General features: G+C 34.0%; 1 protein-coding gene and 1 long non-coding RNA gene across 2 annotated transcripts in view; one reads left to right on the top strand and one right to left on the bottom strand.

Annotated features, from left to right (window-relative positions):
- The window catches only part of LOC128093143 (uncharacterized), a 279040-nt gene that overhangs the window by 227819 nt on the left and 33902 nt on the right, over positions 1-17319 (bottom strand). The gene's annotated exons all lie outside the window — the stretch shown is intronic.
- The window catches only part of LOC120412482 (troponin C-like), a 36348-nt gene continuing 24463 nt past the window's right edge, over positions 5435-17319 (top strand). The window contains exon 1 of the mRNA XM_039572974.2: positions 5435-5620. Within this exon, the coding sequence (XP_039428908.1) occupies positions 5618-5620 (3 nt within the window). The 5' untranslated portion in view covers positions 5435-5617. The remainder of the gene's footprint in view (positions 5621-17319) is intronic.

Genomic DNA, 17319 nt, shown 5'->3' with positions numbered 1-17319 from the left:
CTTATTTGCTTTATTTCAACTTTGGAACTGTTCATCCTCATAAAATGGTACTGATTACCCTCGTGATCATCAAAAATTCTAATAAATGTTAATAAAAACCTAAGATGACCAAACTTTTTACTACAATTTTACAACGTCCTAAATGTCACCATCAATATTTGCAACTATCCACAGACACAAAATTTAACCAGGTCCCTGCCATGCTCAACCCTCAACCCAATCCAACAACTTTTTGATCACCTTCCAAAAAGTGCCAAAATGTTGCACGCTTCATCGGCCCCAATAACAATAAATTAGGTAAATTTATTTACAAACTCACCGCATGTCATTAACATTGAAGAACCCCCGCTCTTAGTTCATTAAAAATCTAGAGACGAAAGAAACCGCTGCTGGAAGGGGAGAAGTGACCAGGGTGACGTTGAAACACCTGGCGTCTCCATCATCACGATCATGATCACGATTTCCATCGAATTCGTCTCTCGAACGCGCGGGGGTTTTTTTGACATCACAATCCCCGTGAGCCATGCCTGTGTGGTCTGGGTTTTGCCGAATCGGTCATGCTCATGGCCTGCTTGGCTGGTGAGCAGAAATTAACTCGTTCATTAATAATAGCGAGCGGGTGTTGGGAGCACAGGCAGAAATTGAATCAAAACATATTTGTAAGTTTTAAAAAATATATATATTTTAGCATTTTTAAACTTTTTGTGTTTTTAATTTTTTTTTTGCTTATGTATTTTTGTAATTTTCAAAAACTTCCAAGTTTTCCCTCAGTGCCAAAATTCCTTGAAACGTGAGCTGGCCTCCGGGCTCGCATCTTGGCCGAAAATCTTGGCACCACACTCCTTCACTCTTTCATCGTAGATCTAACAAATCCACAGTTCAACAGATCAACGCCGCCGGCACTTTTCCAAACCCCAGCAGGAAGCCGCTTTTCCACGCGCGCGCTCGCCTATTTTATAGTGGATTATCACTTTCTCTCTCGCACTTGCACTCCCTCTCTCAGAATTTCAAAAAACACGCTCAACTCGGCTAAGCCAAGCTTAGTGTGTGCTGTTGGAGAATTTTAGCTGTTCGACGACTTAACCGCACACACATTTTGGGGATGTTTGTAGCGGTTTTCCATGACATGCCAATCCGCAAACTCTCGACAAGAAAAAAAAAACCTTCTCCTCTCAGCCTCTCGATGAAGCTAAGAGATGCTGTCAATCTAATCCACACCAGCGAAGATGCGAACGCAGCACGTCGCGACATGGAGTCTCATGCCAAAAAAGAGTGTGTTGTTGTGGGTGTGTTGGGTGGTTTTCAGGTGAGACTAAGGTCGAAAAGATGATTGTTGACTTGAGCAAGAAAATAGGCAATAATGGCTTTTTTTTTGTGAATTTCCAATTCTATTAATTAGATATCAATAGTTTATTTTTATTTATTCATCACACTTGGCCATAATGTTGGTATTTAAGTTTTTAAATTCAGTTATGGTGCAAAATACAAAGGTACTGAGAGTGAAAACGAAAACGAAACTATTGGCACTACGCCCCCCGGGGCATGGCCTTCCTCTAACGTGGGATTTCTGCTCCAGCGCCTCTGACGAGACAGGAGAAACCGGGACCGACGTTTTACTTCACCATCCGATAGAAGCTCAGTGGATAAGGCGGGAATCGAACCCGCGTCTCATAGCATCATCGGGATCGGCAGCCGAAGCCGCTACCCCTGCGCCACGAGACCCACCACTACTGAGGTACTGAGTGGTGTGACTTTGAACGGCCATGATCGATGACGACCAACTATTTCAAAACTTTTTTTCGTAAAATCGCGATAACTCGTGATTTTTATAAGCAAACCCCTTATGTCTATACATCAAATTTTATGTAATTGTCTGCTCTACAACTTTGTAGAACATTGTTACACTCTAAAAAATAACCTTGCAAAGTTAGAAAAACACGAAATTTTAAAATGAAAAATTTTGTTCTAAATGAAAAAATGACCCTTCTGGGTCAATGTAGATTCGAAAAGAACATTAAATTTCCCATAAAATAACATGTTCCAAAATTTTTTACAGTCGAGTAACGGAAAATGGGAGAATTTTTAAAACTTTTTTAGTGTTTTTTTCGATGAAAAATACGTTTTTTTGGAATTCTGAGTACACCATCAAATCGGGCGTCTAATTTTACATAAAAGTCCCTTTGACACCAAATTTCTATCTCATCACTGTTTCAGGCTGCAAATTATTGAAAAACACCTCTTTTTTCGCATGTTCAAAAATGGAAGGGGTCGTACCGCCCCTCCGTCACGAGATATCAAAAAACGGACCTCGGATTCGTGATCAGGGACAAAAGTTACCCCTAGGACAAAGTTTCACGCAAATCGAAGAGGGGTCGGGGCAACTGCTGTGTGAGTTGGCGGAGAATTACCCATTTACATTTAAAAAATGAGGCCAAAAATGTTAGGTACAAAATTGCAGTATTTTACAAAAAATCACTATTTAAAAAAATCATAACTCATTGGCAAAATTATTGTTCATACTACAAAATGACTTTAAAGATGCGGGTTTTTGTCTCATGAAACATATAAAAAATCAAAATTTAAAAAATACGGATTTTGAGAAATTGAATTGTGAAAAAAGGTAAATAAAAAAACACATTTTTTCGTGTACCTTTTTTGTTTCTGAATAGTTCACATCAAACCCTAAAAACAAATCACCATCTTAGCAACCAGAAGTCCAATCTTCAATTTTTTTTAACTTTTCGATTTTTTTTAATTTCTTGAAAAAAAAATTTCTGAAGTGTTCAAATGAAAACTGCTAACTTTTCGTTAAAATCAAACATTAAGTGGCCACATCTCGAAAACTGAGCAAAATTTCAGTAAAGTACTTTTCGATTCGCAAACTTCAAATAAAAAAATGTTTTTTTTTCAAAAACACATTTTATCGATAAATCATATGATGGTGGCATAATGTTTGGCCGTACTACTCGATGGCTAAAAAGTTACACTCTAAAATGTAACCCTGCAAAGTTAGAAAAAAACACGTAATTTTAAAATAATTTTTTTTTCTCTAAATGAAAAAATAATTCTTGTGGGTTATCTCAGATTCGAAAAGTAGATTAAATTTCCCATAAAATGACATGTCTCGCGATTTTTGGCAGTTGAGTATCGGGAAATGGCAGAGATTTTAAAACTATTTTTAACTTTTTTTGATGAAAAATACGTTTTTTTCGGAATTTTGAGTACGCCATCAAATTGGGCGTCTAGTTTTACTCAAAAGTCCCTTTGACACAAAATTTCCATCTCTTCACGGTTGCAAGCTACAAAAACGTGTCTCAGTAAAAAACCAGAAAAAAAGAGGTCGTACCGCCCCACCGTCACGAGATATCGAAAAATGAAAAAATAACCCTTAGAGCAAAGTTTCACGAAAATCGAAGAGGGGTCGGGGCAACTGCTGTGTGAGTTGGCGGAGAATGACCCATATAGTAAAAATACGGATATTAAATAAAAGAACTTAAAAAAAAGTTATTTAAAAAATCGGCCAAAAAATAAGCGCTTGCCTTTTTTTCTGAATAGTTTTCATAAATACCCACAACTTTGCAAAAAGACACCAAATCAATTGGAAAATTCAATCTTTAGATACAGATTTTCCCATATTTATGTACTATTTTTTACGGACAGCTGCCACAATTGTATGAAAAATTGAATGGGTAAACCAATGACACAAATGGCTTCTTTAGTCATAAGAAAGGCCTCCACAAAGTAAGAACCAGATAAAAAAACAAAATCGACAGACTTCGTAAATTTCTTAAACATAAATAAGATAAAATTGGAGCTCACATGTATTGAGGGCATTAAAATAAACCCTTCACAGCAAAAAAATATATGTAATGTTGTATATTTTGATGGTCTCCTTTTTGAGTAATTTTATCTAAAATAATGTGTAAAAACGTGCAATTCAAAAAAACTGACGAAAATTTCAACAGTTGATGTAAAGTTACATATTTTTTTCGACGCAAAATCATATTTTTTTTAACTGTGTAATCAACTGCTCAAAAATAAAAATATATGGTTTTTGGTTGTAATCTGAATAAAAGTACAATTCAAAAGTAATAATTCTTTTAAACTTTGCAATTTTTTTGAGATTTTTTATTTACTTGGATGAAACTTTGTTTATGCGTTCCCTATGTCAAAATGAACGATTCATTCGTTTTCCAAACAAGTTATCGCACCTCAGTGTACATTTTTGAAAATCTGAATCTTGAGAAAGATTTTCTAATCGATTAGCTGATTGATGAGGACTTTTAAAAAATGGTACTAAACGTAAATTAAACCCATTTGTTTTTTATTTCCCATAGTATTACCGTAAACTGGGGTGACTTTGATAGCCCGGGGTGACTTTGATAGGTTATTCAAATGCCCGTCAAATTAATATCTAATCATTTTTGAGAATTTTGAGTATGTAAGCATTAAGGGATAGCTTATTATCGAACATATATGCACAAATGTGACTGTTACATTGGATGTATCAAAATTAGTGGCCAAATCAAATTTCTATCAATGTCACCCCGGACTATCAAAGTCACCCCAGTTTACGGTACTAAAATTTAAACTTAGAAAATATGAATTTTAACACTTAAGAAACAATTGCTAGGGTTTAGTATGGTACTTAATTTGGTACCTCAGCTATGATTTTTTTAAGTGATGATTTTTGGAAAATAGTAAAACAAAATTTTAAATTTATTGAAAAATTATGAAATACACGTCTGAATGGAACTCCAAAGCTCTGATAAAAACTATGAACTTATTTGAACTTGATAATACACCAATTTAACCGAATTGTAGTGATGCAAAAAAATTGAAATCGGAAATGACTTTACTTTTTATAAAGTGCACTATATTCAAGTAAAAATTTTCAGGTTGATTGTTAGGAAAAAAAGGCATTTTTTTTAATTGAAAATTATTTAATAAAGGAAAGTTGATCATTTGCTGGTTGCTGAGGTTGTTGCTAGAAATGCCTTCTAATGTATAAATTCTTTAAATGTTGATACACTAAAAATGACCAACTCTACCTTACCTTCTGACCAGATCCTTCCCCTCGCCTCCAACTAGAACACCCGTTATCGGTTCGGCTTCAAAAATACACACGTTTTCTAGCCTTTTTCTTCACTTTTCGCACCGCGATTTCCCACTCAAATTGAACAAACCCTCCTCCCCCGCACACACACACACACACGCACACAAACTTGAGCCAAAAAGTGCAACACCGCGAAAACGGCGGCTGGCTCTCCGCGGGGGAGATTTCACTCTCATTTTTGGCTTGACGCAGTTGGTGAAGCTGCTGAAAGGAACCTTCCTCCCCCTCCATCCCCTCCCTCCTCTCTTGACCCATCACTCACATTGTGTGGAGGAGTTTTTAAATATAAATGATGTTGAATGATATTTTCGCTTTAGTTAGTTATTGAACGTCTCGCGGTTAATTAACCCATCACGCCCGTCGCAACGCGCAACGCAGTTTTAGTCGCGCGAATTGTGGGTGGTGCTTTAGAGTGTGGGAGGTCCTTGCTGGAAGAGAGGAAAAAAGGATTAAGCCTGGTTCATTGTTCCCGAAGCCGCGTGCCAAAGCCAGTCAATCAAAATGGTAATTGTTCTTCTTTTCAAGTTTTAAATCGCTTTTTGTGTGTTGTGAATTGTGTTCCACGTACTGATTATTTTAAGTGAAAATTTGGACTGGAAGGAAAACTTTTGCTCACAAAAGAAAAACAGTCAGAAACAGAACTGAACGTTGTGGTTGAACAGCAGTAAATGAAAAGCTGAGAAGCCCCACCAAGTGCAATAAATAAAATACCTGTGTGCCGCAGCATCTACCCAAGGGGGAAAGAGAAAAAGTGAAAAATTTCAATAGTAATTCAAAAAAAAAAAACTTGTGCGAGAGTTGAGCAGAAAACCGCGACGGCAAAGGAAAAACCCGACAATCAATCATCCTGAAGGGGGGGCGAGGAACCCACAATCTGTTTAAATTAATTATTCAACTTGGAAAGTGAAGCTTTGCGCTCAGACAGACGGAAAATAATCCCCTTTAATGAGGACCCCAGCGTTAGTTTCGCGATAAATCTTCGATTGAGCTATTTACCGCCAAATTTCGTCCCTCCCGGGGGTGACACCTTAGAGTTGGCGCTATTTTTGAGGTGGAATTTCGTTTGCCAAAAAGATGGTGATTGTTCTGCTTGGGGAGGCGAATAATTTCGCAAGATCACGATCATGGTCGTCATACGGGCTGTGTGTGTCACCTGATCGCGATTTGAATTTCGATCCGGTTGAGTTGGAGCGAAGTGATTGAAATGTGCGCAATTTTCGATGATTTGTGAAAATATTCTACGACGGCGGTCGATTGACGGTTGATTGCAAGAATAAATCATTCAAAGTCAATTAAATTCAGCTTATTACGAAGTTGACTTTATAGCTGTCGGCCACCATTGCTAGTACCAACCACTAGTGTCTTCCTTTTATCTACAAGGACTTCGCCGCCCTGGGCTCCTAAAGTGTATGAAAGTATGGCACGGAGCGACGGTGCCGAATACCCATATTTACACAAAGAAATTTAGAGCCCCCGCCGCGGGATTCAAACCGGCGACCTCTGGATTGTGAGTCCAGTGCGCGGTCCGATTGAACCACACGGGCGGGACAGCTTATTAGTTGTGGTTATTTGATACGGCATGAGACGTGAAATATTTTGAAACATTCAAAATAAAATAACTCTTCGAACATTTTTTTAAAGGACCACCACGTCCACCGAAAATATGCATTTTCTTTAATTCAATCGAAATTCACCTATAAAAAAATCTAAAAAGAAAAGCTAACAAACAAAATGCTAACAAAATGGTTTGCATTTGATTACTAGTAAATTGCTCTCATTTTAAAGAATGAAAAGTAAAAACGACTTGTAAAGTAAGTAACGGGCTTAGCCATTTTTTTTGTATTAATTAGCAAAAATCATTATTAATTATTTTGATCATTTTATAATAACTTAAATGGGTCATTCTCCGCCAACTCACACAGCAGTTTCCCCGACCCCTCTTCGAATTGCGTAAAACTTTGCTCTAAGGGGTTATTTTGGTTTCTAATCACGAATCCAAGGTCCATTTTTCGATATCTCATGACGGTGGGGCAGTACGACCCCTTTCATTTTTCTGGTTTTTTACTAAGACACGTTTTTCAGTGATTTGTAGCTCGCATCCGTGAAGAGATAGAAATTTGGTGTCAAAATGATTTTTCTGTAAAATTAGACATCCAATTTAATGGCGTGCTTAAAATTCCGAAAAAAAAGATTATTCAATGTTATTTGGCAGGTGCCATTCACAATTACTGATAATTCGTCGTTAACATAGGTTTTGCGTGAGACATAGCGCCAAAAAGTTCAAAAAAAAAAATACTTTCAAAAGCACACGTTTGAGTTTGGTAAAAATCATAACTTTTTCATTTTTTTTTTTTTTTTTTTTGTAAAATTCCGATAACTTGTGAAGAATACATGCAAACCCCTTATGTCTATACATTAAAATTTTTGTTTTTGTCTTCTCTACAACTTTGTAGAACATTGTTACACTCTAAAATGTAAACTTGCAAAGTTAGAAAAAAACACGTAATCTAAGAATGAAAAATGTTGTTCTAAATGAAAAAATGACTCTTCTGGGTTATTTCAGATTCAAAAAGTACATTAAATTTCTCATAAAATGAGATATCGAAAAATGTACCTCAGATACATGATCAGGGACCAAAATTACCCCTTAGAGCAAAGTTTCATGAAAATCGAAGAGGGGTCGGGGCAACTTTTTCCGATTTCGTGTGAGTTGGTGGAGAATATTTTAAAATTATTATTGAATTTTAGTTGCAACGGCCTTATAAAACTTAAAACAATCCATGTTTCGATGAATATTTTTGATAAAAAATATATTTAGCAGGATTGTGAACTGTGCTTTACGGTTGTCAGCAAAACAAATAAGAAGTATTTCTATAAAGTTTGCGAAAAAAGCATTTACAGCAGTTTTGTAAAATTCAGTATTTATAATTCCAGGAAAAAAAGTGTAATTCAAAATAGTCTTTTCTTTTTTTTTTTTTTCGTCTAGTAATATGCAACTTATTTGTCGAGAGAGAACTAAACTTTACTGAGATTTAAAAATAAATATTTACAGTTGCCTTGCATTTTTCTGCATGGATGTTTTGATCGACGTTCTTTCGTTTTTTTGGATTTTTTGTTATAAAAAAATTTAAATGTAAAACGCAAGTTTCACATTGCTTGTTACCACATAAGCAAATTTTGCGCAATAATTGCTATCTACACTTCGTAAATTGTAATTAACAACATCTTCGAAAAAGTTAGATTTGCTTTGCAACATCTGTTTTAAATTGAATTTAAATTAATTGTTAAAATCGAAGTTAATTGCCACTTGATTGCCTTAAATTTCGTGGCATTTTACGACGTTGACTAAATTTAACGGCATAGGGCAAATAAAATGGACTACGAGGCAACTGTAAAATAGAAAAAAAAATCACTAGCCCTAATTATTATATTGAAACCGATACTAAATGTATATTTTAGAAAAAAAACTAAATTTATATATTCATAGAAAGCGTTACAAAAGGATATCCGTCAATACTTTTGTTATTGATATTCTCTCACTTTAAAAAAAACATTATCATTGTTGTCAATCAAATTTATACAGATTTATCCCTATACCATCCATTTTTCTACTTTTTTCGTGTCAAGGAGGTTATTTTGAATAACTTTTGTACTAAGAATAAGTTTCCTTCTCTTGTCTTATTTTTTTCATCATTAATTTGTGATTTCATTATTCAACCATTATGTTTTACCTATTTACTGTTTTTTGTAAGAGCTTTTTCGATTTTTTGTGTGTATTCACATTTTTTATTTGTATAGAATTAAACCATTAGCCTATTAGTCTCAACAAAGTGTGTCAAAGCATAATTTGGAACAAAACAAAAACTACTACATACGTATTAAGGCATTATAATATTTAAAAAAACTTCTTTTATTTCAAATCATCGACAAAGTCACGTACAATCCATTCAATCCATATTTTTCATTTGAGGGTTCTTCTTTCCAATGTTTGTCAAAGATTCAAAATAAGCGAAAAAGGGATTTATGGCAGGAACGAACCCTGCCTACAGGCGAGGTTGGTCTTAGGAGATTAAATCAATTAAAAGACACATTAAAAAATAAACTCAACAGGAAACGAAAAATACTGAAGTGTGACCTAATTGATCCTCTGAAACCGAGTCCGTGCAGAACAAATCGTCACGATTTTTTCATCGCTGGAATTGGTTTTGGTTTTGTTACCGAAACTCTAAACAAAATCAAAAACCCGAGCAGACGGAAATAACTTGGGAATAACATTTTTTGATATACGAAAATACTAGGCCAATAACATTTTATGTTATTTAAAACAAGATTTGTTATTCGTCGTTATGATTTTTTGTTATTGGATTGCCACATAGCCCAGTGGTAACGCTTCCGCCTCGTAAGCGGTAGATCGGGGTTCAAATCCCGGCTCGGACCAACACAACTGGTGATCTTTTCCCTTCTGGAATCGATTGCTTAGTAAAGGGAAGATAGTGTATCGTCACAAACTGGACCTTATCACGACACCTTAGGGAGGCGACCTATGGAATGTTAACATTAACCTTAACATGTTAACATTAAGTTGAGAATGAAACTGCCACTGAATCCGCTTTGTAAATGCCGGCCCCGATACTCTTCAAGGGTGTTCCCCTCAGGAACTGGGAAAGATTTACTTTTTTACTATTGTTATTGTAATAACAGACTAATAACATTTTTAGCTATTCTTAGAACAAATCTTTGTTATTATTTTTTGTTATTTTAACAGTTAATCCGATCATCCCAATAACAGTTGGAGTTATTCTTCCATAACAAGTTGTTTTGGATTTCAACCTATATCAGACCAATAACAAAATATGTTATGATAACATAAACTGTTATTAAACTCTTATGCAAGAATGGATTTTTCAAGAAGATTCCATAACACATTCTGTTATTTTAACAGTATTTGTTATTGAAATTGCATAAATGTTGTTATTACCGTCTGCCCGGGAAGTTACAAGGTACTTTAAAAAAATAATCTTTTTTTCGCGACCAACATTTCTTTGAGAAATCCCCGGAAATGGGCTATGGTCTTGCTTTGAATTCCACTTTTAAAATGTGTGTAATTTTAATAAGACGTTAAGCTTCAAGTTTTGTAATTTCGCCAAAGATGGCTTTTTTGAAGAAAATTGGAGAAAAAATCTTATTTGATGGCCATTTTTGTTCAAGAAAAACGAATCAAAGTGCAAAGTGCATTAATCAGAACATATTTTATAAATTATCATAAAAATGTCTTATTCCGATGGAAACAATCATTTTTAATCTGATTCCTACCTTACTTTTCGAACTTTCAAAAATGTGTTGTTTTTTTCAACTTAAGGAAATTCTATTGAAAAACGCAATAAATTTTCATTGATGTTAATTTAATCAGATTTGCAAACTCATAAATCAATCATTATAAAGATATATTTTTAGCATTCCAACAGGCCATAAACAACAGTGAAGAACAACCCTGCCGCCGCCGCCGCCGCCACTACTACATCTAGTAGGTTTATTATTCTTGGTTATGTCTAAGAGAAGATAAAATATTCAATTGGCACTGGGCGGCTCAGTTCCCTCGATCTGAAGCGTTGTTTATTTATTCACTCTCACTTCCCTCGTGATTTCCTACCACGATCGGATTTTTCGCATTTTTTGGAAAAGTGAAGTAAGAGTCAAATTTTTGATCTTATTTGTTTTTATTTGTAATGAAACTTTTTACATGTTTTATAAATCTTGTATAAAAGTGTTGAAATTTAATTTACACTTACACCACTCGCTACCATTACAAAAGTGCTGCCAATAATTCTAGTCCATTCCTACACTCTGCCTCTTCCGATGAGCCGTGAAATTGAGAGTCAAAATCGTTATTACCGAAAATTTCACGAAAGTGACCGAGAGCTACATTTGCGAGTGCCAAGGTTTTGGTTCTAGTGCAATTTGTGGAAGAGAGTGCAATTCAAGCGACGAAGGTCGACATTTTCGCGGGAGCAAAGGATTGTCATAAATCTCAATGATGGTTTTTTTTTGCACCAAGTTGAAGTCAAATATCGATGATCTTGTTTGGTGATCAGAGACTTTTCGGCGGGGTTTTGGGCGTGGGTCGAAATTAGCGTCATTAATTACTTCACGCGGGCCAAGAATAATGATGTACGACGACGATGGAAGGTCGGTGCGAGAAGTTGAGGTGGTGGTGGGTTGGTGGTTTTATAGTGAATTATAAATGTGGATAATTTTAAAACCTAATTACCACCCATTGCGGGTCATTTGATGCGATAATTTGGAAGAGGGGGTTTTTGGGATCAGCACTGTGATGGGATGAATGAATGTTTATTTTTGAACGCGCTTTTTTGGAACAGATTTGGATTCTTGGGACTGGGACTGTGGGACGTAATTAGAGATGGTTCGATGGTTTTTGGAAATCATTGGATTATATTTTCTTATCCATTTGATTTTATTTGGTAAAATATCGAATGGTATTGGAACGAGCTCTGTTGTTACAGGAATCGATTTTAATTTTGATCGCAGATTTTCGAATTGGAAATATAATATCCACATAATAAACATGCCAAATTTAGCAGTAAATCAAACAATTGCATTCAATATTCTGCTCTTAAAAACATTTCATAATCAAATAAAATGGATTTTTTATTGCTCTGACTCCAAACTAAAACTAAAATAAAACTAAAATGAAATTGTTGAAAAAAGTAAGCCCAAAAAGGTAAAAAGAAACACAACTTTCTTCTTAAAATAGTTACGTAATAGAGCACACAGTTTAAAAAATTATGGTAATATTTCATCTTTTATTTCAAAACATGTTCAATTTTATCACAAAAAAATGATTAAATATCCTTTGCGGTACAAAGTCACTTTTCCAGTCTAAATTGAGGTAATATTACATCATAAAAGAGATGATATTATACACCCAAAATTCTGAATCGAGATAATCGTTCTCTCAAAATTTATTGAGGGCTCAGTGCCAAAATCGATAGAATAATGGTATCAACTCACACCATCGTAACAAATGAGTTCATTCGTTAGTTGAATCAATAAATCTCCAACAAGTGTCATACATCGACTTCTGACTTCTCCATGGCCACCAAGCTGTGGTGGCCGAGGCAGCTAAGTCAATGAATTGGTTTGTCAAAGGTCTCTGGTTCGATTCCCGTTGTCGACACTTTTGGTTTTTTGTTTGACGGATCCCGAGCAGACGGAAATAACTTGGGAAGGTCAGTTTTTGATATTGTGAGAAGATCGAAATATGTTATTGGGATGATCGGATTAGTTGTTAAAATAACAAAAATCAATAACAAAGATTTGTTCGAAGAATAACTTAAACTGTTATTATGTTGTTATTGCAATAACAAACCAATAACACATAAGGAATCATGAAGGAATAACAAGATTTGTTATTTTGTGCGGAGAGGTGGAGCAGCATAATAACAAAAAATGTTATTGAACTGGTATGTCTCCATAACAAAAAAAGTTATTGTTTTGGTTTATTTGTAATTTGCAAATAAACCTGCAGTTGCCATAACTCCTCTGTACTAGTCAGGGCTGCAGAGTCGGGTACCTCCAAGCGACTTTGAATCCATACTTTGAAGACAACTCCGACTCTGGATGCAGGATATGACGTCAACGACGACTTCAGCTCTCCAAAAATACCCGACTTCACAGATTCCGACTCCAAGTAAAAGTTGCTGAAAATTTGCTGAATCCGATGCAGTCTCCGAGGTCTCACTCTAGCTCGAACTTCAACGTCAGCTCCGACTTCCTGGCTCTGTGAAAATAATAACAGTTTTTGTTATTCACACTTCAAAAATTCTCAATAAATAAATTAATTCCGTTAGGGAATATAACAAAATTAAAAAAAAAAATGAACTATCAAAAGTTAATTTTATCGGACTAATTTAAGCTTGAACCCCATTTCATGGTGAAAAAAATGACCCCGATGAAATTGTTCAAAATTATTTCATAGTTCTAGTCAATTTTAGTAAAATCCCTTAGGAGGTATATCAAATAAGTAAAAAAATCAACTTTCAAAATTTCAACTTTTTAGAATAATTTTAGCTTAAGGACCCTATTTCATGGCCAAAATAATGACCCCGACGAAATTGGTCAAAATTATCCCATAGTTCTAGCCAATTTTAGCAAAGTCCCTTAGGGGGTATATCAAATAATTAAAAAAATCAACTTTCAAAATTTCAACTTTTTAGAATAATTTTAGCTTAAGGACCCCATTTCATGGCCAAAATAATGACCCTGACGAAATTGGTCAAAATTATCCCATAGTTCTAACCATTTTAAACAAAGTCCTTTAGGGGGTATATCAAATAATTAAAATGTCAACTTTCAAAATTTCAACTTTTCAGAATAATTTTAGCTTAAGGACCCCATTTCATGGCCAAAATAATGATCCCGACGAAATTGGTCAAAATTATCCCATAGTTATAGCCAATTTTAGCAGAGTCCCTTGGAGGTACATCAAATAATTAAAAAAACAACTTTTAAAATTTCAACTTTTTAAAATAATTTTAACTTAAGGACCCCATTTCATGGCCAAAATAATGACCCTGACGAAATTGGTCAAAATTATCCCATAGTTCTAACCATTTTAAACAAAGTCCTTTAGGGGGTATATCAAATAATTAAAAAGTCAACTTTCAAAATTTCAACTTTTCAGAATAATTTTAGCTTAAGGACCCCATTTTATGGCCAAAATAATGATCCCAACGAAATTGGTCAAAATTATCCCATAGTTATAGCCAATTTTAGCAAAGTCCCTTGGAGGTATATCAAATAATTTAAAAAAAAAACAACTTTCAAAATTTCAACTTTTTAGAATAATTTTAGCTTAAGGATTCCATTTCATGGCCCTGACGAAATTGGTCAAAATAAAAAATAATAACAGATTGTGTTATGGACACTTAGAAACTTTTCCATTTGTGCAATTGATGGTAATTTTATTTCTAAGTCAGTATACCGAACGAATAACAAATTTTGTTATTAGGAGAGTTTTTGAAATGTATAACAATTCCGCTTATTAGCGTGTTATAAAACATTTTCAATATAATATCGCTTCAATACCAAATTTTGTTATTTTATCAGAAACTGTTATTATTTTTTCTTCTTGAAGTTGAACTTCAGGATAAAATAATAACACTTTTTGTTATTTTAACAGGATTTGTTATTGAAATATTATTAATTTTGTTATTACCGTCTGCCCGGGATGAACTTTTTTTGCAAATGAACCTCGAGAGAATAGTTCTATCGCCCATCTCGAGCTGTGTTCTCTGCGTCCGTGAATGGTACCACTATTCTCTCGACTCGAAACAATCATTCTCTCGGACTAGCGCTGCCAGTTTTGGGTGTAGCTTAACATTTTACACCCTTCAAAATCACACAGTTATCTACTGTGTAACTCTCAACAATTAAGCATTGATTTTTGATTTCTTATTTTGTGTTCTTTCATATGAATAAAATTATGTCCATACAATTCCTATGTGGGTAATTCTCTACCAACTCACACGAAATCGGGAAGTTGCCCCGACCCCTCTTCGATTTGCGTGAAACTTTGTCCTAAGGGGTAACTTTTGTCCCTGATCACGAATCCGAGGTCCATTTTTTGATATCTCGTGATGGAGGGGTGGTACGACCCCTTCCATTTTTGAACATGCGAAAAAAGAGGTGTTTTTCAATAATTTGCAGCCTGAAACGGTGATGAGATAGAAATTTGGTGTTGAAGGGACTTTTATGTAAAATTAGACGCCCGATTTGATGGCGCACTCAGAATTCCGAAAAAAACGTATTTTTCATCGAAAAAACACTAAAAAAGTTTTAAAAATACTCCCATTTTCCGTTACTCGACTGTAAAATTTTTTGGAACATGTCATTTTATGGGAAATTTGATGTTCTTTTCGAATCTACATTGACCTAGAAGGGACATTTTTTCATTTAAAACAAAATTTTTCATTTTAAAATTTCGTGTTTTTTCTAACATTGCAGGGTTATTTTTCACCGTTTCAGGCTGCAAATTATTGAAAAACACCTCTTTTTTCGCATGTTCAAAAATGGAAGGGGTCGTACCACCCCTCCGTCACGAGATATCAAAAAATGGACCTCGGATTCGTGATCAGGGACAAAAGTTACCCCTGAAGACAAAGTTTCACGCAAATCGAAGAGGGGTCGGGGCAACTTTTCCCAATTTCGTGTGAGTTGGTAGAGAATTACCCAAATCCGATTTACAATGTTAAAACATGAAACATTCGTGAAATTTTCCGATCTTTTCGAAAACTATATTTTCAATTTTTTTAAATCAGGACTAACATTTCAAACGGGCCAAACATTCAATATTACGCCTATTTAAAATGTTAGTATTGATTTAAAATTTTTGAAAATATTTTTTTCGGAAAGATCGGAAAATTTTACAACTGTTTCATGTTTTAACGTTGTAAATCGGATTTATAGTTGCTGAGATATCGACATTAGAAAATGGTGGGTTATTTGGGTGAGACTTAGAAAACATCAATTTTCCTGTTTTTTAACCTTTGCATGGCAATATCTCAAGAACGATGGGTCGTATCAACAAAGTTCAATAAAGCAAAATATAGAGAATTTTCTCAGCTTTTCAAAAATATTTTTTTCAAAGGTGTGCAAACATGGGCACTTATTTTAAAAAATGAAAAACTGTGACTATTTTCAAAAAAGTTACCTAAAAATGGTTATAACTTGAAATCGGTGCAGTTTATCAAAAATTCACTAAAGTACTTTTTGATTGCAAATTCGATTTTACATCGAAAAATGAAGTTGAAAAATTTTTGCGACAGATTTTTCAATTTTTTGAAAAAATCAGTATTGATTCAAAAAATCATAACTCGGTCAAAGATTTTTTGCCTATTTTGGAAATTTCTGAAAAGTTGGCGTTTTATGTCCTCTAAAACATATCAAAAAATAAAAAAAAATAAAAATAGTGTTTTTTTGCAAATCAAGTTTTAGTGACAAAAAGTTAAATTAAAAATCACCAAATTTTTTTTTACCGTGTATCATTTTTTTTTCAGTGTAGTCCATATCCATACCTACAATTATATGAACGAACTAATGATGCAAAATGGCTTCTTTGGGCATACCGAAGGCACCAAAAAAGTTTCAGCCGGATTTAAAAATACAAAAAAAATCGAATGACCGAAATCTTAGAGAATTGCTCTGGACCTAACTCGCTTCAAAATATTGTTTTTTTTTTTTGGAAAATTCTGATGATCAATTCCGCAAAAAATTTGATTTACAATAAAAAAAAATCATTGCAACTTATTTATATTTTAAAAACAAATTCTTGCAAAATAACTGGACTGGTTTCAACTACTTTTTTTATTAAAAAGTCTTTGGTCAGAATGGAGAGGTATAAAATTTTTATTTAAAATTAAAAGGATAATTCTGAAGTTGAAGAAAAAATGTGTATGATTAACCTTTCAAAAAAAAACTAATATATATTTTCTAACGAATCGTAAATCTAGAATGTTTTGATATTTTTTGTGTAGCAAAGCAACTGTACACAGTGAAAAAAAATAATCTAAGAAGGTTAAAATTTTTATTGTTGAAGAATATTAAATTGTGTAAATTAACATAAAAAACTGACAAAATTGTCAGAATTTTCCCTTTGGTTAACAAAAATTTAGATTAAATTACAAAAAAGGGGTTATATGCAAACGCAGTTTTTTAGAGTATTCACTCTTCAAAAATTATATTAGATCTTCATCCTATCTATTGGTATTTAAAAAAAAGTGAAATTATCGATGATCTTCAAAGATCAATTTTTTCGTTACATGTTGCATTTGTGAAATCCAAAATACATCTAAAGAAAAGCCAAAGAAATTTTTCATTCTTTAACAATATTTTTTTGTTAGAAAAAATTCTATTCTAATATTCTAATATTTAACTCAATATGCAAACTATATCGACGATGAATGGAATGAATTGAAAAAAAAGAGTTTAAACCAACAATATTGGCTCAAATTTCACAAAAAAAAATCAGCGTTGTCAAAAATCATCCCAACTTCAGTGTCCCCCAATCAGCGTCGAACATTCCATTCTCGTCACACGCGATTTCCACTTGATGCTCTGTTCGAATATTATTAGCATATATTCAAATTTCTAATAATTGTACCCTCACACCGATTCAACGCTGCAAC

The sequence above is a fragment of the Culex pipiens genome, chromosome 2, assembly GCF_016801865.2.
Source record: "Culex pipiens pallens isolate TS chromosome 2, TS_CPP_V2, whole genome shotgun sequence".
Taxonomy (NCBI): Eukaryota; Metazoa; Arthropoda; class Insecta; order Diptera; family Culicidae; genus Culex; species Culex pipiens.
This window is presented reverse-complemented; position numbering and strand designations above follow the sequence as displayed.